The sequence below is a fragment of the Nakaseomyces bracarensis genome, assembly GCF_045282275.1.
Source record: "Nakaseomyces bracarensis strain CBM3 chromosome Unknown Scaff11_0, whole genome shotgun sequence".
NCBI classification, from domain to species: domain Eukaryota; kingdom Fungi; phylum Ascomycota; class Saccharomycetes; order Saccharomycetales; family Saccharomycetaceae; genus Nakaseomyces; species Nakaseomyces bracarensis.
In genome coordinates, this window is record NW_027263957.1 from 770,968 (window position 1) to 787,865 (window position 16,898).

The 16,898-nt window shown below is 36.3% G+C and overlaps 9 protein-coding genes across 9 annotated transcripts; 5 read left to right on the forward strand and 4 right to left on the reverse strand.

The window, feature by feature from the left end:
* Window positions 1-113: 113 nt before the first annotated feature.
* Window positions 114-575, reverse strand: TIF11 (translation initiation complex factor eIF1A; the record flags this gene model as incomplete). The annotated part of the gene is made up of 1 exon (XM_071053505.1): window positions 114-575. The coding sequence occupies one exon, from the start codon at window positions 573-575 to the stop codon at window positions 114-116; it is 462 nt and encodes a 153-aa protein (XP_070910913.1).
* Window positions 576-1,257: 682 nt separating this feature from the next.
* Window positions 1,258-4,617, reverse strand: TPS3 (trehalose 6-phosphate synthase/phosphatase complex subunit; the record flags this gene model as incomplete). The annotated part of the gene is made up of 1 exon (XM_071053506.1): window positions 1,258-4,617. One exon carries the CDS (start codon window positions 4,615-4,617, stop codon window positions 1,258-1,260), a length of 3,360 nt encoding a protein of 1,119 aa, XP_070910914.1.
* An 845-nt stretch (window positions 4,618-5,462) lies between these two features.
* RNJ42_03343 (putative endodeoxyribonuclease) lies at window positions 5,463-6,347 on the forward strand (the record flags this gene model as incomplete). Its single annotated transcript, XM_071053507.1, has 1 exon — window positions 5,463-6,347. One exon carries the CDS (start codon window positions 5,463-5,465, stop codon window positions 6,345-6,347), a length of 885 nt encoding a protein of 294 aa, XP_070910915.1.
* Window positions 6,348-6,546: 199 nt separating this feature from the next.
* Window positions 6,547-7,077, forward strand: SAP30 (Sap30p; the record flags this gene model as incomplete). The annotated part of the gene is made up of 1 exon (XM_071053508.1): window positions 6,547-7,077. The coding sequence occupies one exon, from the start codon at window positions 6,547-6,549 to the stop codon at window positions 7,075-7,077; it is 531 nt and encodes a 176-aa protein (XP_070910916.1).
* Window positions 7,078-7,535: 458 nt separating this feature from the next.
* Window positions 7,536-8,135, forward strand: CUE1 (Cue1p; the record flags this gene model as incomplete). Its single annotated transcript, XM_071053509.1, has 1 exon — window positions 7,536-8,135. One exon carries the CDS (start codon window positions 7,536-7,538, stop codon window positions 8,133-8,135), a length of 600 nt encoding a protein of 199 aa, XP_070910917.1.
* Window positions 8,136-8,517: 382 nt separating this feature from the next.
* On the reverse strand, window positions 8,518-9,924 carry RNJ42_03346 (uncharacterized protein; the record flags this gene model as incomplete). The annotated part of the gene is made up of 1 exon (XM_071053510.1): window positions 8,518-9,924. The coding sequence occupies one exon, from the start codon at window positions 9,922-9,924 to the stop codon at window positions 8,518-8,520; it is 1,407 nt and encodes a 468-aa protein (XP_070910918.1).
* A 1,535-nt stretch (window positions 9,925-11,459) lies between these two features.
* RSN1 (Rsn1p) lies at window positions 11,460-14,207 on the forward strand (the record flags this gene model as incomplete). Its single annotated transcript, XM_071053511.1, has 1 exon — window positions 11,460-14,207. The coding sequence occupies one exon, from the start codon at window positions 11,460-11,462 to the stop codon at window positions 14,205-14,207; it is 2,748 nt and encodes a 915-aa protein (XP_070910919.1).
* A 551-nt stretch (window positions 14,208-14,758) lies between these two features.
* Window positions 14,759-15,664, forward strand: PPA2 (inorganic diphosphatase PPA2; the record flags this gene model as incomplete). The annotated part of the gene is made up of 1 exon (XM_071053512.1): window positions 14,759-15,664. One exon carries the CDS (start codon window positions 14,759-14,761, stop codon window positions 15,662-15,664), a length of 906 nt encoding a protein of 301 aa, XP_070910920.1.
* A 105-nt stretch (window positions 15,665-15,769) lies between these two features.
* PRP24 (U6 snRNP complex subunit PRP24) lies at window positions 15,770-16,876 on the reverse strand (the record flags this gene model as incomplete). Its single annotated transcript, XM_071053513.1, has 1 exon — window positions 15,770-16,876. The coding sequence occupies one exon, from the start codon at window positions 16,874-16,876 to the stop codon at window positions 15,770-15,772; it is 1,107 nt and encodes a 368-aa protein (XP_070910921.1).
* Between the last annotated feature and the right edge of the window lie 22 nt (window positions 16,877-16,898).

The window sequence follows — 16,898 nt, forward strand, 5'->3', positions numbered from 1 at the left end:
TTTATTTCTAAAATTCAAATTGTTGATTTATCTATATATTTATACTGTTTTAGTAAAAAAAGAAAAAAAATTATATAATTAATGGATATCTTATTAAACTGATATGTTACAAATTAGATATCGTCGATATCCAAATCCTCATCTTCTTCTTCCTCATCATCTTCATCAGCATTACCGAATTCAAAGTTGGCATCTTCGTCAGATTCAAAACCGAAGTTATCCGTTTCGTTAATCTTGGCATTCTCTGGTAATTCACCTTGACTTTTCAAACTTCTAGCTTCATCGAGATTGTATTTGTGGACAACATCACATTGGTCGTCTTGGAAATCTCTCAGAGAGACCAGAATTATATCACCTTGACCCATCCAAACTTTCTTTCTCAACTTACCTCTAATGTGAGCCATTCTCTTGATACCATCAAAACAACTGGCCTCAACTCTACCATTACCAAGCATCTTGGTAATTTGAGCATACTCTTGGCCATCTTCCTTGTAAATCAGTTCACGCTTTGGACCATCAGAATCGTTCTTTCCTCTTCTACCTTTTTTACCACCTTTGGTGTTTTTCTTACCCATTTTTCTTCGATTGTATTAGTAAGTTGTAATTAGTGCTCTAAAGAATATATCAAGTAAAAGTGAACACAATATAATGGAAGAAATATTAATTTTGACCAATATACATAATATTTAACTGTGTCATTCATACGTTGAAAAAAAAAAACTTTGTCAAAAAAAAAAAAAAATTAAAATTTTTCACTCATTACCCGGATACGATAGCATTGAATTTAATTCTTGATCACGTTACAAATGTTAATTTAAATCACAGTTCTATCTTTAGACATTATTTATCATCATGCTTTAAATAGGTAAATCTATCCATCTTTTGTTATATATCACATCATAACTATACTATATATACATAAATAATACAAAATATGTTCACAATACATGTACTATAAAAGATCTATAGTAAACTGAAGAGGGTAAAAAAAATAAAGTAATGGTGGTTCTTCAATAAACATTCATATGGGTAAATGAGTAGGACAATAACAACTAACAGAAAAAAGGAAAGATTTTTTGTTTGTTTTGTAGTCATCTGTCCTTCATATACGTTCGTCAAAAAAAGGAAAAATTTTTTTTTTTCATTATAACACTAAGAATTTCTGTTCAAGCATTTCTTCTACTTACAGTTTCCTTTGTTCTTATTTTCCATCCTCAATTAATTATAACTGACAAAAAGAGTGTTCGGAAGGAAGGATCATTTCAACACTCTTTGAAGAATAGAGAATAATCCGTTAGAACCGTTTATATGTTCACGTGCATAAGATGATGTTGTATCTCCATATACAATAGTATGTCCGTGTCTCAAAACACCAGCTGTCTTTTGATCCTTAACCATTTTGAACAATGGTTCCAAAGTTGGTGACGACGAACCACTGATGCACAGAAATTCTACTGAGGTTTGTGCATTAGCGAAACCGTCACTGGTCGTATTCTCGCTGGTACTAGCATTAATCATTGGAGCAACATTGTCCCCATTTGCTGCAGTGTTATAAAATCTCAATAGAAACTGAACTGCGTTCAATGACAACCCGGTTTGTTGAACAAATACAATATTTTTATGCAAATAAGCATGAATCCCTGCATCATCAAAGAGGGTGTTAATATGGGTGATTGCATCACCAATTACAGAAGGCACACGTTCTTGATCATCTGCATTTTCAGTATGGAATCTAATCATAGAATCAGCAATTTTATAATACGAACCTGGTAGTCTTTCCACCTTATCGTCCAATATCTTAATAACTTCTGATCTCCAATTGACTTCCTCAACAATATTGTACCAATCGCCATTGAGTCTCACGTAAGCACCATTTTCAGCAATTAAGCCTATATTGTTAACTCTATTATAAAGATTTTCATTCACTGCTTTGGAAAATGAATTAATGATGTATACAATGTTTTTCGACGCTAAATCATTTAGAATCGATATCATTCTTGAACTAGGAGGCTCAGAAATTTTGAAGATGAACATTCTCTTAGATGTGTCTTCATAATCATTTTCAAAATTTTCATAGCTCAAGTTGAATACCGTGGACCTTTCCTTGTTGAACTCCCAAGCACTGTTGATACTCTGCAAGCATGAGACAAACCAATTATCAGAATCATTGATGATCACACTCTTGACCATTTTCTTCCAGTTACGTTTCTTCTCTTCCCTTGACATCTCTAACCCTTCTTTAATACTGTTGGCAACTTGTTTAATGTCCCAAGGGTTGACCAATTGGGCTCCTTTAGAGAGTACAGACGAGCTACCAGTAAATTCAGATAATATTAATGGAGCATTTTTATCAGAAGAACAACCTATAAATTCATGACAGGTAAGGTTCATACCTTCTCTAAGAGCTGAAACAATGAATAAATCAGCTTCCGAATTTAGAGCTAGATATTGTGGGAAATCTAATTCTTGATGCAAAAATACTACCGGTTGGATCAAACTAATATTTGGAGACATTGCATTGATCCTATCTACAACAACCATAATTTGACGTTCTAATTCTAAATCCTTACTCTTACCAATACAGACCTGGACTAGGACTACTGAATGAATATATTGTGGATTTTCCTTCAAAAACCTTTCATAAGCTAGCATTTTCTTATGTAACCCACGAATTCTGTCAAATTGATCCCTACACACAATCAGTTTCTTTCCTTGCCATCTTTCCTTAATTAAACTACGCCATTCTTCAACCGACTCATCCTTCATTTTCTCCCTTAAATTGAAGAAGTCGATGCCAACAGGAATATCTTTAACAGATACAATTCTACCTTCATATTTTATTTCATCTTCAGATACATCGGCAGCAAGTAATCTGTTTGAAGTTTGCAAAAAGTGTCTAGCATATTCTTTCGTCTGAAATCCAACCGAATTAGCACCAATTAAACCCTCAAGGATTTCTTCTCTATGAGCTAGACATCTAAATACTTCGCCACTTGGGAACGAGACATGCAAGAAGAAACCAATTTTAGCGTGTTGATGAACGGCACGCACCATACCGGGGACTAGCATTAAATGGTAGTCATGGACCCAGATAGTATCGCCTGGCTTATAAACTTTGATGATTTTGTCTGCAAATTGGCGGTTTAATTTATAGTAAAACTCCCAGGAATGGTCCTCAAATGCCTTTGAGTTAGGATTGTCAGGAATTTGATACTGCAAAGTAGGCCACAAAATTTGCTTACAGTAATTTTTATAAGCACCTTTGAAGGTGATATCATCAGTTATAACGACTCCACAATGGTACTGTTCCTCCATAGTATTGGCTATCTTATCTATAATGTCATCAGGGACCTCGTCGGTAGGAATACCCATAGTACCTATCCATTTGACATTCTCTGTAGTTGTTTTCTCCATAATGGCAGTATTGACTGCATTTTTTAACGATCCATTACCCTTGTCACTTTGAACAATCTTCCAAGGTAATTGAGCAAACAAGTCTCTGGAACTCTTCAGTAGTCTCTCTCTTTGTTTACAAGTTGTTGAAAATCCACCGAATTGTGGAACCAAGTACTCGAGTTTGGAGGCGGAGTCATCATTGACAGATTCGATTTCCTCTTCTTCGTGTGTATTTACTTCAGTTGCAGAATGTAAGTCGTTCTCAAGGGCGCTTTCATTTTGTAAACGCTGCGCTGTTTGTGAGTATTTCAGACGAGAAGATTGTGGCTGCTGTATGTTAAAAGTTGAACCTCTGTTTAGCAGTCTTGGAGAACTCTTTCCGGCACTGCCTTGTTGAACTCTCCTCATAGCTGGAAGTGCTGGTGTGTTCTGGTGCATCTGTTTGACCCTGTTATCAATAATTGAGCTGCTATGATAATGCCCAGGCAAAGGCCTAGACTTAGGAGTGACCGCGGTACCAATTGAGGTATTGGCATGGTTGTATTTGGAGCCACCAAGAGAGTTAGTGCTTTCTCTGGAATTGGTAGCCACATCTTCCAATTTGTGTGTCATTAGGGACTTAGAGACGTTTTTTAACAGACTAGCTGTTGAGTCGTTACCAGTACCTTCTACTGAAGGAGGAGGAGGAGGAGAACCAGACAAAGCCTGACTCAAATTATTCTGTATATGAGAAGTATCACCTATAGGAGCAGAAGCAACGGATAACACAGGAGACCCGCCCCTAGCAGAACCCGGGTTGGAAGTACTGAAGAACTCCTCGGTAGAACCGCCAGCTCCGAGGTTTGGCTTCCCCATCTGGCCCTTAGTATGGTAAGAAGGATTGGGTGTCCCCGACGCAGTAGCATTAGCGGTCAAGTTCTCGAGGAAATGCTCCGATGACACCAAATCATCAATGTTAGCAGAGGTGTTCCCCGCATTATTCAGCGACAACAACGACTCCTGGGATACATTTCGGCCAATACCAGCCATAGGCACCGCCAAGGCACTCCGCGTATTGCGTTGGTAGTGCTCCCACCCGGGACGAACAGGAGACGCAGGATGCGAGATCTGATCTAGCTTCACAAGATTACTCTCAACAAGCTCCTGCGTGTCTCCCGCAGAAGCATTCACCTCAAACTGTGGTTGGTGAGGTAAAAACAAAGAAGCAACTATTAGAGTCATCTCTTCTCCGTTACTTTTTTAATTATCTTTTTAGTTTTTTTTTTACTTTGTATAATTGAATTTGAGGTTTATTCTAACTTTTTGGATACTTTCCCTCCAGTCAATATATATTAAAAAAAAAAAAGGGTTTCAGTAATTCAGTTTAATTAAACCCTTTTATACTAGGGCTTCCCCTTCCTTTCCCATTAATACCCTTAATTTAATATTACCTTTTTTCTCTTCAGTTCTACACAGACGCAGCCGTAGTGGCTTCACCCCCCTTCGTCAAATTCCACCCCCGCCCCCATTATTTAAAAATATTTGAAAGGACTGAAATTGAATAAACTTTTCAAAAAAAAAAAAAGACCCCTTGCCCCACCTTCTTTTACACGAAGAAAAGAAAAGTAGAATTAATTAAAATAAAGCCGTAGAATCCACAAAGCGATTTCTTCTCTCGATGTAGGGGGGGGCGACAGAGAGAGAGAGAGAAGGAACCCATTAGAACGCTCGGCATCGATAAGGCACATGAATGTATACGGGTAACATCTTCTTTTTGTGGGGGGGGGGAGGTTTACAAGGGGGGTTCAAAAGAAGGGGGGCAGGGAATGGAAAGAGCTGTGAAAATATCGTAGAGAGAGGTAGAGCTAAGAACGTCACTTTGTCCCCACCCTCCAAAAAAAAATAAATAAGGTGATCTCGAGATTATTTCTGTTATTTAAGGGGTGGGGGGGAACTAAACAGATTGGAATTTTGGGAAAAGCCGTAAGGTTTTTTTTTTTGAGAAAGGGCTGCTGTACGAGAAAATAGGGCTTAGAAACAGACGTGTTTTTATAGATAGAAAAAAAAAAAAAAAGAAAGAGATAATAATGCTTGTGGATGCGCATTGCCATGTTGGCGATGTATTAACGGACGACGTGAGTCGTTGTTTGATGACTACGGGGCCGGATGACCTCGAGAAAGCGCTGGCACAGCCGCACGGGGTGTATGGGTTTGGTGTGCATCCGTGGTTCTCGCACCTCTTCTACTGTGGCGATCCCGTAGGTAAGCACGAGCACTATCGCAGGGTGCTGGAGGCGCCCAGCGGCTATGAGGAGACGGAGGAGTACGCGTTGCTGGTTGAGCGGTTGCCTGAGCCGCGGAGCCTCGAGCGGTATGTAGAGCAATTTGCGGAGAATGCTAATCGGTTCGGTGTTATTGGTGAGGTTGGGCTAGACAAGTTGTTCCGTGTGCGTATTCCCGAGGGAAGCGGGTCGGGTGGGTATGCGCTGTCGCGGTGTCGCGTCGCGATGGACCACCAGGTGGCTGTGCTGCGGCGACAGTTGGACTTAGCGGTGGAGTACGGGAAGAGTGTTTCGCTGCACGATGTGAAGACCCATGGGCTAATACTAGACCACGTCTCGGAGAAGTTGGGAGGTCACGAGAATGTGAACATATGTCTTCACTCGTACACCGGCAAATCGAACCTGTTCGGGCTGTGGCTCAAGAGGTTCAGCCCGCGCCGGGTGTTCGTGTCGTTGTCCTATTACATCAACATGTCCGAGAAGAATATAGAGGAGACCAGACGGATATTGGACAGGCTTCCACGCCATTGCATACTCACTGAGACGGACTACGTAGTCACGGACAAACCAGAGCTCAATGAGCACTTGTTGAAGGTATACAGCCTCTTGCAATCTGAATGGAACTGCTCCGCTGAAGAATGTGAAGACATTGTGTACGAAAACTACAAGAAATTTTTACATTCCGGGTAATACTTTTTTTTTCAGGTCATTATCAAAAAAAATAAAATAATAATAACAATAAACTTATAGATTACATATTATAAATTATAAAGTTTATATGTGTGTGATTTGATGTGACTATTCAAAAAAAAAAAAAATAGACAATAACACTTGATTATACTAAGAACTAGCTCAATCAAACTGTACAAAAAAAAATATTTATATACCAATGGCTAGAGGTGGTAATTCTAATAGTGAGTCCGAGAGTACGAGGAGACAACATAATGGGAACAATTCAAATAATGCCTCTAATACTACTAGCGCAGGATCTAACTCTCAATCCTCTAGATCGAATGCTAAACAGAGATTAACACAGGCACAACAGCAGTACATCAGAGAACTGGTGAATGAACACATAACGAATAACGACCCTACACTAATAGAGAAACCTCATCCTCTAGACTTCGAGAAGTACAGTGACGACTTCATAAGAGCGTACAAAGACCGCTACAATTTGGATATACCGGACCACATGACTTTACAGGGATATCTTCTAGGGTCTGAGCTGGGGAAGAGGACCATATCGTACAAGAGAAATCAAGAAACTGTGCCAGGCGCCAGGATAACTAAAAAAGAAGCAGTGGAACATATTAAGAAACATTTTGAGAGTCAGAGTGTCAAGGAGGCCGATTGCGTACCGAATTTCATATATAAAGTTCGTAACCAGAAAAAGAGATTCAGAATGGAATTCAAAGGATAGATATATAAAAATCTTGTTGTTTATATATCCATTACAGCCGTTATTATTTCTGAGAATTATATAAATAATAAGCATATTCTGATGCCATTCATATTTTTGTTACCCTCGTTCAACCTTGGACAACCCTTGGATCGCTCATAAAAGCGACATAATTAAGAGAAGAAAAAAATAGTATTCTAGAGTTCTTAGGCTTGTGATCCGCAAGTAACATTTGGAAGCATTTGACAGGTTGGGGTTTCTAACAAAACGGTAAGATCTTATCAAGTAATAAACTTTCGGATTTGGAAACCGTTGTAATCACTTGCAACTAGTTGTGTTCTTTTTGCTTCCTTCTGAAATTCTAAAAAAAAAAAATTCTGATTGTCGTTTTTTTGCCTCCCTACCCTTTACAATTGTATTCACAAGCTATTCACTATTGACTGAAGTACAGAAGATTTAAAACTACAACAATTACAAATATGGAACAAAACACTGTAATTGCATTGGTGACTGTTTGTATCGGTATATTCATTGCGAAATGGTTTGCATCACCTAAAGAACACCCATCTGCTAGAGGATTAACCAATACTCAACTGTCCTCCTCTGGAAATGCTAACAGTAATGCCAGAGCTGCACACTCTCCTACAACTGCTCGTAGGACAAGCAGAAGACCAGTTACCCAGGCTATGATTGACACGGTGCGTAATGTAGCACCTAGTCTACACATTGAACAAATCAGATACGATTTGGAGAGTACGGGGTCAGTAGAGACCACAGTGGAAAGATTTTTAAATGGACAAACGTTCCCTTTTCCACCTGACTATGTCCCTGAGAGTGAGAATACCAGTTCCTCTCAAAATCATACCATGGCTGAACCTAGTGATTTCAGAAAGAGAAGCAACATTAAGCCTGATAACCTAATATCAAAGTTTAATGTTGATCTTGATCAGGATATGTCGAACTTGGATTTCAAGAGTTTGGATATAGAAGAGAGGAAAAAACTTCTGGTTTGGGAAGCGAGAAAGAACATGGAAAAAAGATTAGAAACAGATGAAGAAATGGCTTCTCTTATTAAATAAGAAACCTATGAGACTATTATTCAAGGTTTGCTAAATCCTAAATAGTGGTTTGAGAATATACATTTTTTCTCCTTGATCGAAATGGCCATAAAAAATATGGGTACAATATTTTTTTGATCATTAAACCAACCAAGAATTCATTATATTTTATAGATGTACGTATATATTTTTTTTTATTTGAGGAAAGGGTCTGACTATTGATTAGTTCTTGACCTTTAATGATTGACTCTGATGCCCTAGAAAAATAGCTAATGTTGAAAAAGAATTTAGCCTCCTTAGTGAGTCACTAGTCATACCAATAATTCATTGACTGTAGAATAGGCTCAATTTCAAATAGTTTTGTTTTCAATTGTTGCGAATAAATAAGATTATATTTTTGCCTTCAGTTACAGTCTTTCTTTGAGAAAAATCCGAAATAAGTATTAATTTTGATACCATTCCTAACATCTCTCCAATCTAGAATTTTCGGGTTTCCTAAAAGCAAATTTATTTCTGAGATCTGATGTGTTAGGTTAGAATCATAATTGTAACCAATGATTATGTATGAGTTATAGCTGGTCCAAGTTTCGTTTTTCATATTAGTAGGTACTACCTTGTAATAAACTTCTACTGCCTTGTAACCATTTCTAGACTGGTTGTGCTTCATATGCGTTGGTTCTCTGGTTGCTAAGGATACAACTTTGAATGATGTTGACCATTCAGACATCATGGTATTATGTGAACAGAAGTATTTTATTATATCTTCGGGAGTCTTTTCGGCATTGTCTATAACTTTACTAATTTGGATGTTATCAAACTTTGTTAAACACTTAGAGACCTGATTCTTGTTCATTTTCTGACCAGGATTGACACATGGTATGTACATTGGATATTCAGCAAAATTGGATATACTAACTTTATCCTCGTGATTTATTCTTCTGAGAAAGTTCAGTGCCCAATGAAGCAATTTTTTTTGAGAGCTTAAAGTTAAAAAGTAACCTACTTGCATTGGAGTTCTCGAGACTTTAATTGGGTGTGAAGCCTCGTTTTCTTTAGTTTCTTGGATAAATTTATTGACAAGGTTTAGTTCATCCTTTATTGGGAGGTAGTGGTAACGAGGCGGTACGGGCACAACAAACCAAAAGATACGAGGATTATTCAATGAGTTAAAAAACATCTTAAATTTATTCACATGATGAACTCGGTCATCATATAAGGTGATCTCTTTTAAGTTTGTATATGCTTCAATGAAGGACAGAATGCATTTTTGTTTATATTCAAGAGTATTGGTTTCTTTTCTTATTTTCTTCAGGAGCACTGCATTGAACAATAAATCATCTTTACAATAACTTTTCTTGTCGGTATCTTCTAAATTATTCCACTTATTTCTAGCTGTTTCCAATAATTTAGAAATATGGTGAACAAACAATTTCTCTTTTCTTCCAGTTAAAACAATTGATATGGTATCTTGAGCTCTATAAGACATCCGGGCCAATTTTATCATGTTCTCATTCCAATATTCACTGCGATCATTATCATTATTCATTAATTTATTTATTGTTTCTATGGGTCTTGGATCGTCCCACCAACCACCGAAACTAGATAAATTAGGCCTACTCCGAAGATAATTTTCGAATGTCTTTGTATATAACTGCGAGTTCGGTACAGGCGAATTGAATAACGTATTATCAAAGTCATATATGTGCAGTTTGGTAATGTCGCTGGCATCACATTTCGGTATATGTAATTCTGTTCCTATACTACTCCATTCTTTTAGTACATCATGAGCGTTTTGAAAATCTGATGGCATTTTTTTTTATTTTTATTTTAAAATTACAATCTATCAACTAATGTTATTAATAAAGCTAAAACGAGGAGTGCTACAGCGTAAAATGTTCTTTATTGTTGTTATTCTTGAGATCATCACTAGTCAGGCCCAAGATTTTTTTTTCAGGCAATTTGATATTAACGGTAACTTTATGAAATCCATTCTGACGACTCAAGATTGATTTTTTTTTTTTATTTGTATAAACAAGGAGATCAGGTGACCAATTCCATTTACATTTGTTACCCGCAACAGCCTTTGAGAAATTTCCAATGTCAGGGTAAGGATTTAATTGTGAAAATTACTTTTTTTTTTAATTTTTATTTTCGCGTTTCTGCTGGTCTAGGTATTTATTAATAACCTAAAATATGATAATCAGTTGTTATCTACAAGTATTTTTTCGCGTTCGCTTAACATCTTGATGTACTTTTTCTTCTGCAGAGAAAAACAACGTACAAAAAAAAAATAGTTCATCTTAACTCCTTCAATGGAGATACGCAGATATAATACTAGTTCACTTTGCTTCCTAGTGTTCTAAGAGAAATGTGAATCTTTTCTTTTTTCCTGGAGCGTGGTGATATTTGCGGATCTTCTATTATCATTCTATAAAAATCTGAATCTTTCTGAAGTAAATAGTCTCCTAATTCTCTTCGTCACTTTTATAGTAAGTGAAATAAAAATACACAAACACAGCCCGACATCCCGTTCATACCGATAGAACAAACGGCCTAACCCTTTAACGATAATACAGAGCTTAGCTTCTACAGGTGTTGATGTCATAACTTCGTATACTGAGAAGCCAAGAAAACGTAAAGAAAATAAATTTTCGTCCTTGGATTCTCTGCAGGGTCCAATTAAATATATTTTATTTTTTTATTTCTTTCTTTTTTTTGTTCCTCCAGTTGTTTATCAAAGATATCAAGAGAGAAATTCTCATCCCCGGTTGTCTGGGTGTTTTTTTCAATTGGCCCCATTGTTCTAATTGCTACTTCTATTTAGGATAACCTGCAAACAGAGATACAGGCAAAGGTGTACACAGAAGAAGTCGATCCAGAAGAAAGAATAGTAAATTATTTGCTGGTAGAATTGATATTAAAAAAAGAAAAAATACAAAAAAAAAAAATATGAACATTCAATTGAGTGATGCAATCAGATTCTCAATTGAATGATCTCATAATGTTGGTACTTGGTTATATTAGAAAGAAGAAAGAAGAAAAAGAACGAGGCTTGTTTATTGCCTAATCTTCTAGACCTAATCAAACAATCCCGATAATTAAATTGTGCAGTTACCAACAAATAAACAACTAAATAAAAAAAATTTACTATATAACAAGATAATATTAAAGGAAAACCAAAAAGAGATTATAATGATAATTCTCGGAGATATTTAAAATTAATTCTAATTAAAAAAAAAAACATTTCTTCTGTCTTGTGTTTATACTATTTTTTATATACTTCAATTTTCTTCTTCTTAGAACTTACCAACTCAAAGAAATAAAAAAAAAATACTTTAGAACCTTATGTCTAGTGATAATGTTACTAGTACATCCACGCAACAAGTGGTAACAGCCTTAGTTTCTAATAGTGCAATATTCGGAGTGTTTATGCTTGCGTTTATTGTGCTCAGGTTGAAATTAAAACGTATATATGAACCTAAGTCGTGTTTCGATTTGATCAACGAAGAGAAAAAACCTGAAAGGCTGCCCGAAGGGATATTCAATTGGATCTTACCACTGTTAAGGAAATCAGATAATTTTGTTTTGCAACAGGCCGGTTTAGATGGTTATTTTTTCCTAAGATACTTATTCATTATTGCAGCTTTCTTCTCAGTCTCTATCCTTTATGTTTTTCCAATTCTATTACCAATTAACGCCAGTAATGGTAACCACGAAACAGGTCTAAACCAATTGGCATATCAAAATGTAAAACACAGAGGTAGATACTTCGCACATGTATTTGTTGGTTGGGTATTTTACTGGTCCTTCCTATACATTGTATACAGAGAATTGACTTATTTCAATTCTTTGAGACAAGCAGTGTTATCATCACCACGTTATGCTAGAAAGCTATCTTCCAGAACTGTTTTATTCCAAACAGTTCCAAGTGAATATTTGAATGAAACAGAATTTACTAAAATGTTCGAAGGTGTTAAGAACGTCTGGATAGCGAGAACACAAGGTGATTTACCAAAGAAGGTTAAGAAGAGAGAGGCGCTTGCTTTGCAATTAGAAGGTACTGAGACCGCTTATATGAAGAAACTGGTGAAGAAGATGAAAAAATCTGGTGAGACCGATATCAAGTCTTTGTTGGATGATAAAAAACTGAGACCAACTCATAGAACCAAAAAGATATTTGGTGAAAAGCTCGACACTATCGAAACCATGAAAGATAAAATTAGGGAATTGGATGCAGAAGTTAAGGAATTGCAATCATGCCACACAGATGAAAAAACACTTAACTCCATTTTCATTGAGTTTGAGTCACAATATCAAGCACAAATTGCATTGCAGACTAAGGCCTACCATGCACCATTGTACATGTCACCTGCTTATATTGGTATTGAGCCAAAGAATGTTGTTTGGATGAATTTAAGGCTATTTTGGTGGGAACGTCTGGTGAGAGAATATAGTTCTGTAATTGCTATTATTGCTTTGGTTATCCTATGGGCAATTCCTGTTGCTTTTGTTGGTATGATTTCAAACATTACTTACCTAACGAATAAATTACATTGGTTGAGATTTATTTATAAATTACCAAAGCCTTTGCTAGGTCTATTGACTTCATTAGCTCCAACAATTGCGTTGTCGGTATTAATGATGGTGTTGCCTATGTTCATTAGAGGGATGGCTAAACTACAGGGCTCTACTTCAGCACAACAAATTGAATATTTTACTCAGCAATCTTACTTTGCATTCCAGGTTATTCAAGTATTTCTAGTTACAACTTTGACATCAGCTGCTACATCTACGGTTACACAGATTGTGGAAGAGCCTACTAGTGCAATGCGTTTATTGGCAACTAACCTTCCAAAGGCATCGAACTTCTTTATTGCATATATAATTCTGCAAGGTATGTCAATTTCTTCTGGTTCTCTTGCTCAAATACAACCTTTAGCAATGTTTTATGCCCTTAGAATGTTACTTGATAAAACAGCAAGAAAAAAATGGAATAGATTTGTCACACTAGGTAATGTCTCGTGGGGTACTACCTTCCCAGTTTACACAAATTTGGCAGTTATAGTTTTTTCATATGCAATTATTTCGCCTATTATCCTACTCTTTGGAGCATGTGGGTTCATACTATTGTATATTGCATATTTGTACAATTTGACCTATGTTTGGGAAGAATCACCTGACTCTAGAGGTATACATTATCCCAGAGCTATTTTCCAAACGATTGTTGGTTTATATATCGGTCAAATTTGTGTTCTAGGTCTATTTGCGGTAGGTAAAGGTTGGGGTCCGATAGTTCTACAGGTTGTAGGTTTGGTGGTTACAACAATAGTCCATATCTCATTTAACAGAACCTTCGATCACTTGTTACAAGTTGTACCTGTTGATACAATGAAAGCTTTTGATGGTGTTAGTGAAACTGCCTCATACAAAAATATTTATGCACAAAGTACGTGCGCCCCAGTGGAAATGTCATCATCAAGTGACATGCATCATGTCCTACCTCAAAGATTAATCTCTAAGAGCACAGGTCTGAATGTTGGTTCTCCATTAGGCAAAGAAGTTGACATTAGAGATAGTTTTTACAGTGAAAATACACTAGAGAACCCTGTCGAGACCCATATGAAACTAAGCCCAGGTTATAAAAAGAATATCAACTCTTTGGACACAATTCCATTATTGGCTGATGGTGGCGAGCATCGTCTACCTGTTATGTCCTCCTGGAAACAATTCTTCTTACCCCATATATTTTTGTCCTTCAAAGCAGTTAAGAGCAGAATGCCTGAGATATATAGTCTAGAAGATCCAGACGAGCCTACTGATGAAGCTGATATTAAGCACGCTTATGATTTTCCAGCGGTAAGTGCTGAATTACCAACAATTTGGCTACCAAAAGATCCTTACGGAATTTCTTCACATTTGATTGAGGATCTATCGTGTGTTATTGGCGCATCCGATGAGAATGCCCAGATCGATGAAAATGGGAATATTGAAATAACTGGTAATCCACCTACTGCAGAGGCTGTTGAGAAACATTATGAATCGCACCATGATGAGAGCAGCAAAAACCCATTTAGTGACCCAGAAGATATTTAGGATGTTTATGTTTTTTTTCTGTTTGCTTTTTCAAATGTAAACGAAAAAGCCTATAAGAACACATAACTTTTCAGTTCTGAAATATTGCATCTATTTTGTAGTGGCAATATAATTGTAACATTACTACCAAGGTTCTTAATAAGCAATTAATAAACACCAGATAGTTGTTTTGATGTGATTTTGGAAAATAAAGCGACATTTTACAAATTGACATATTTCACAAATCATAAAATAATAATATTCATTGACCCTAATTTTGTAAGCTCATTAATTTTACACTTCTAATAAAACTAATAGAAAGTATTAAACTTATACGTTTGAAGTATAATATATAATAACTTGCTACTCTTATTATTTTGAATGTATAATATAAATAAAAATTACTACAACACCTTTAATATACATATTTTTTTCACATAGTTAACCGTAAATCAAAGAAAAAATATATATAAATACTACAATCGCAAACAAGATAAAGGAATATTTTGATTAAGTACTTGAGGGGACACCTTTATGGGTAATTGAGTCATAGAAGAACGGGTTGAGTGAAAATGGGTATTACATCTGGAGCATTCCGACTAACTCAATTGAGCTCAATATTAAATGGCAGCAGGCGTTTCTACAGTCATACCATACAGGGTTCGAAATATTCCAAGAACTTCAAGCAATACCTAAAGCTTAATAATGGTGAGGTAGGGTCTTATTTCCATGACATACCGGTAAGTGTTGATACGGAAGCAAAAACTGTAAATATGGTCGTGGAAGTTCCGAGATGGAGTAATGGTAAATTTGAGATATCTAAAAACCTGGAGTTTAATCCCATTGTTCAAGATGTGAAGAAAGATAAAGTCAGATTTGTGCATAATATTTTTCCTTACCATGGTTATATACATAACTATGGAGCCATTCCTCAAACATGGGAAAATAAAGCTGAATTAAATAAAATTCCAGGAGTCAAAGATGGGCTATATGGAGATAACGATCCATTAGACTGCTGTGATATTGGTGCACCAATATTACACATGGGGGATATCAAAAAGGTGAAAGTTTTAGGTTCTCTGGCACTTATTGATGATGGAGAACTCGATTGGAAAAACATTGTCATTAATACTGAAGATCCTCTTACCGAAAAGGTGAACAGCTTAAAGGATGTCGAGGAACACTTCCCAGGGCTACTAAATGCTACTAGGGAATGGTTTAGAAAATATAAAATTCCTATGGGTAAACCTGAGAATCGATTTGGGTTTGATGGTGAGTTTCTTGAAAGTGATAAATCTATGGAAGTGATTCAACATTGTCATAAAAGTTGGTTGAAGCTCATTGGTGATAAAACTGGACTTGAAGATGTTACTGATTTGCCTGTAACCAAAAGATGTGGAAATTGGGTTTTTAAGGAAGAAGACATAAAACCAGATACGAAAATACCAGAGGAAGTTCATAAGTGGTATCATGTGTAATATATATATATGTGTGTGTGTATATATATTCTCAATTAATTCGTTACTACAGTAGTATTTAAGATCATTAGGTTTTGTTATGATAAAGGGAATTCACATAGCAGTCTATATACTCTTGAGCATGTCTTTTATAGAGGTGCAGTTTATTCTGCTCTGTAAAAAATTACTATGATGTAATAATAGTATTGTTCTCGCAGCATCGCTATCTTTTACAAATTTTATAAGGGCAGAAGAATGATCGAGTACAAGATATATACTATCGATATTGTCAGCTAACTGCTTGTTCTTTTCCTCAATAAAAGACTTGATTTGAATTTTATTCGTTTTATCCGAAATTGGATAGATAGCTACAACATTGTCTGTTCTCTTCGCTGAAAGCAATGCATTTACTTCTTTTCTTTCGAGATATGCAGGACTATCCGAGAGATTAACCGATATTTTATGTTCGTTAATACTTTCACCATTAAGGACAAGTGCAGCTTCAGCTTCTTCATGGCTACTGAATATCACAAATGCACAAGCATGGTGTAAATGTTCTAGAATAGCAAACTGTCTCTTAGGAAGTCTCACTTCCTCGATTGTTCCGAATTTAGAAAAGATTTCCTTTATCTTGGTTATGTCCAGCATATCCTTCGGCAAGTTTCGTAATATTATCTCTCTCCTCTCTAATACAGGGGCATCAGATCTTTTTGTTTTAAGTTCTGGATCTGATTTTTTAGCGACCATTTTAAAACCATCAATTACCTTGCCATTTAATTCTTGGACGGCTTTATGGACATTTTCTTCATTTACTACGTCGACATATGCAAAACGACGATTGGAGTTGAAACGAAGAGATGGCAACCTCACATTGAGTGCTACAATCTCCATGCTCTTAAAAAGTTCACGTATATCTCGCTGATTGTATTTAGGGGGATAATTCGTCAACCATACTGTGCAATCTTTTAACGGAGTGACTTCAATAGTATTGTTACCCATAGTTTTGTAAGTTTTGGTAAGAGCACTCTGTGCAGCTTCGGCTGTAGCAAACTCAATACGGGCCATTTGACATCTAATCTTCTCAAACCATGACTCATAGGTGTTAACTTGAATGACTTGTCCACAGTCTGCGAAGTACTTCTTTATCTTTCCTTGATTATAACTTCTGGGGATATTCTGGACCAGAACAGTGCATTCATCTCTCAGTCTTTTAGGCTGTTTAGGATTACCCATATCTCTTTAAGTTGAAGTGCTC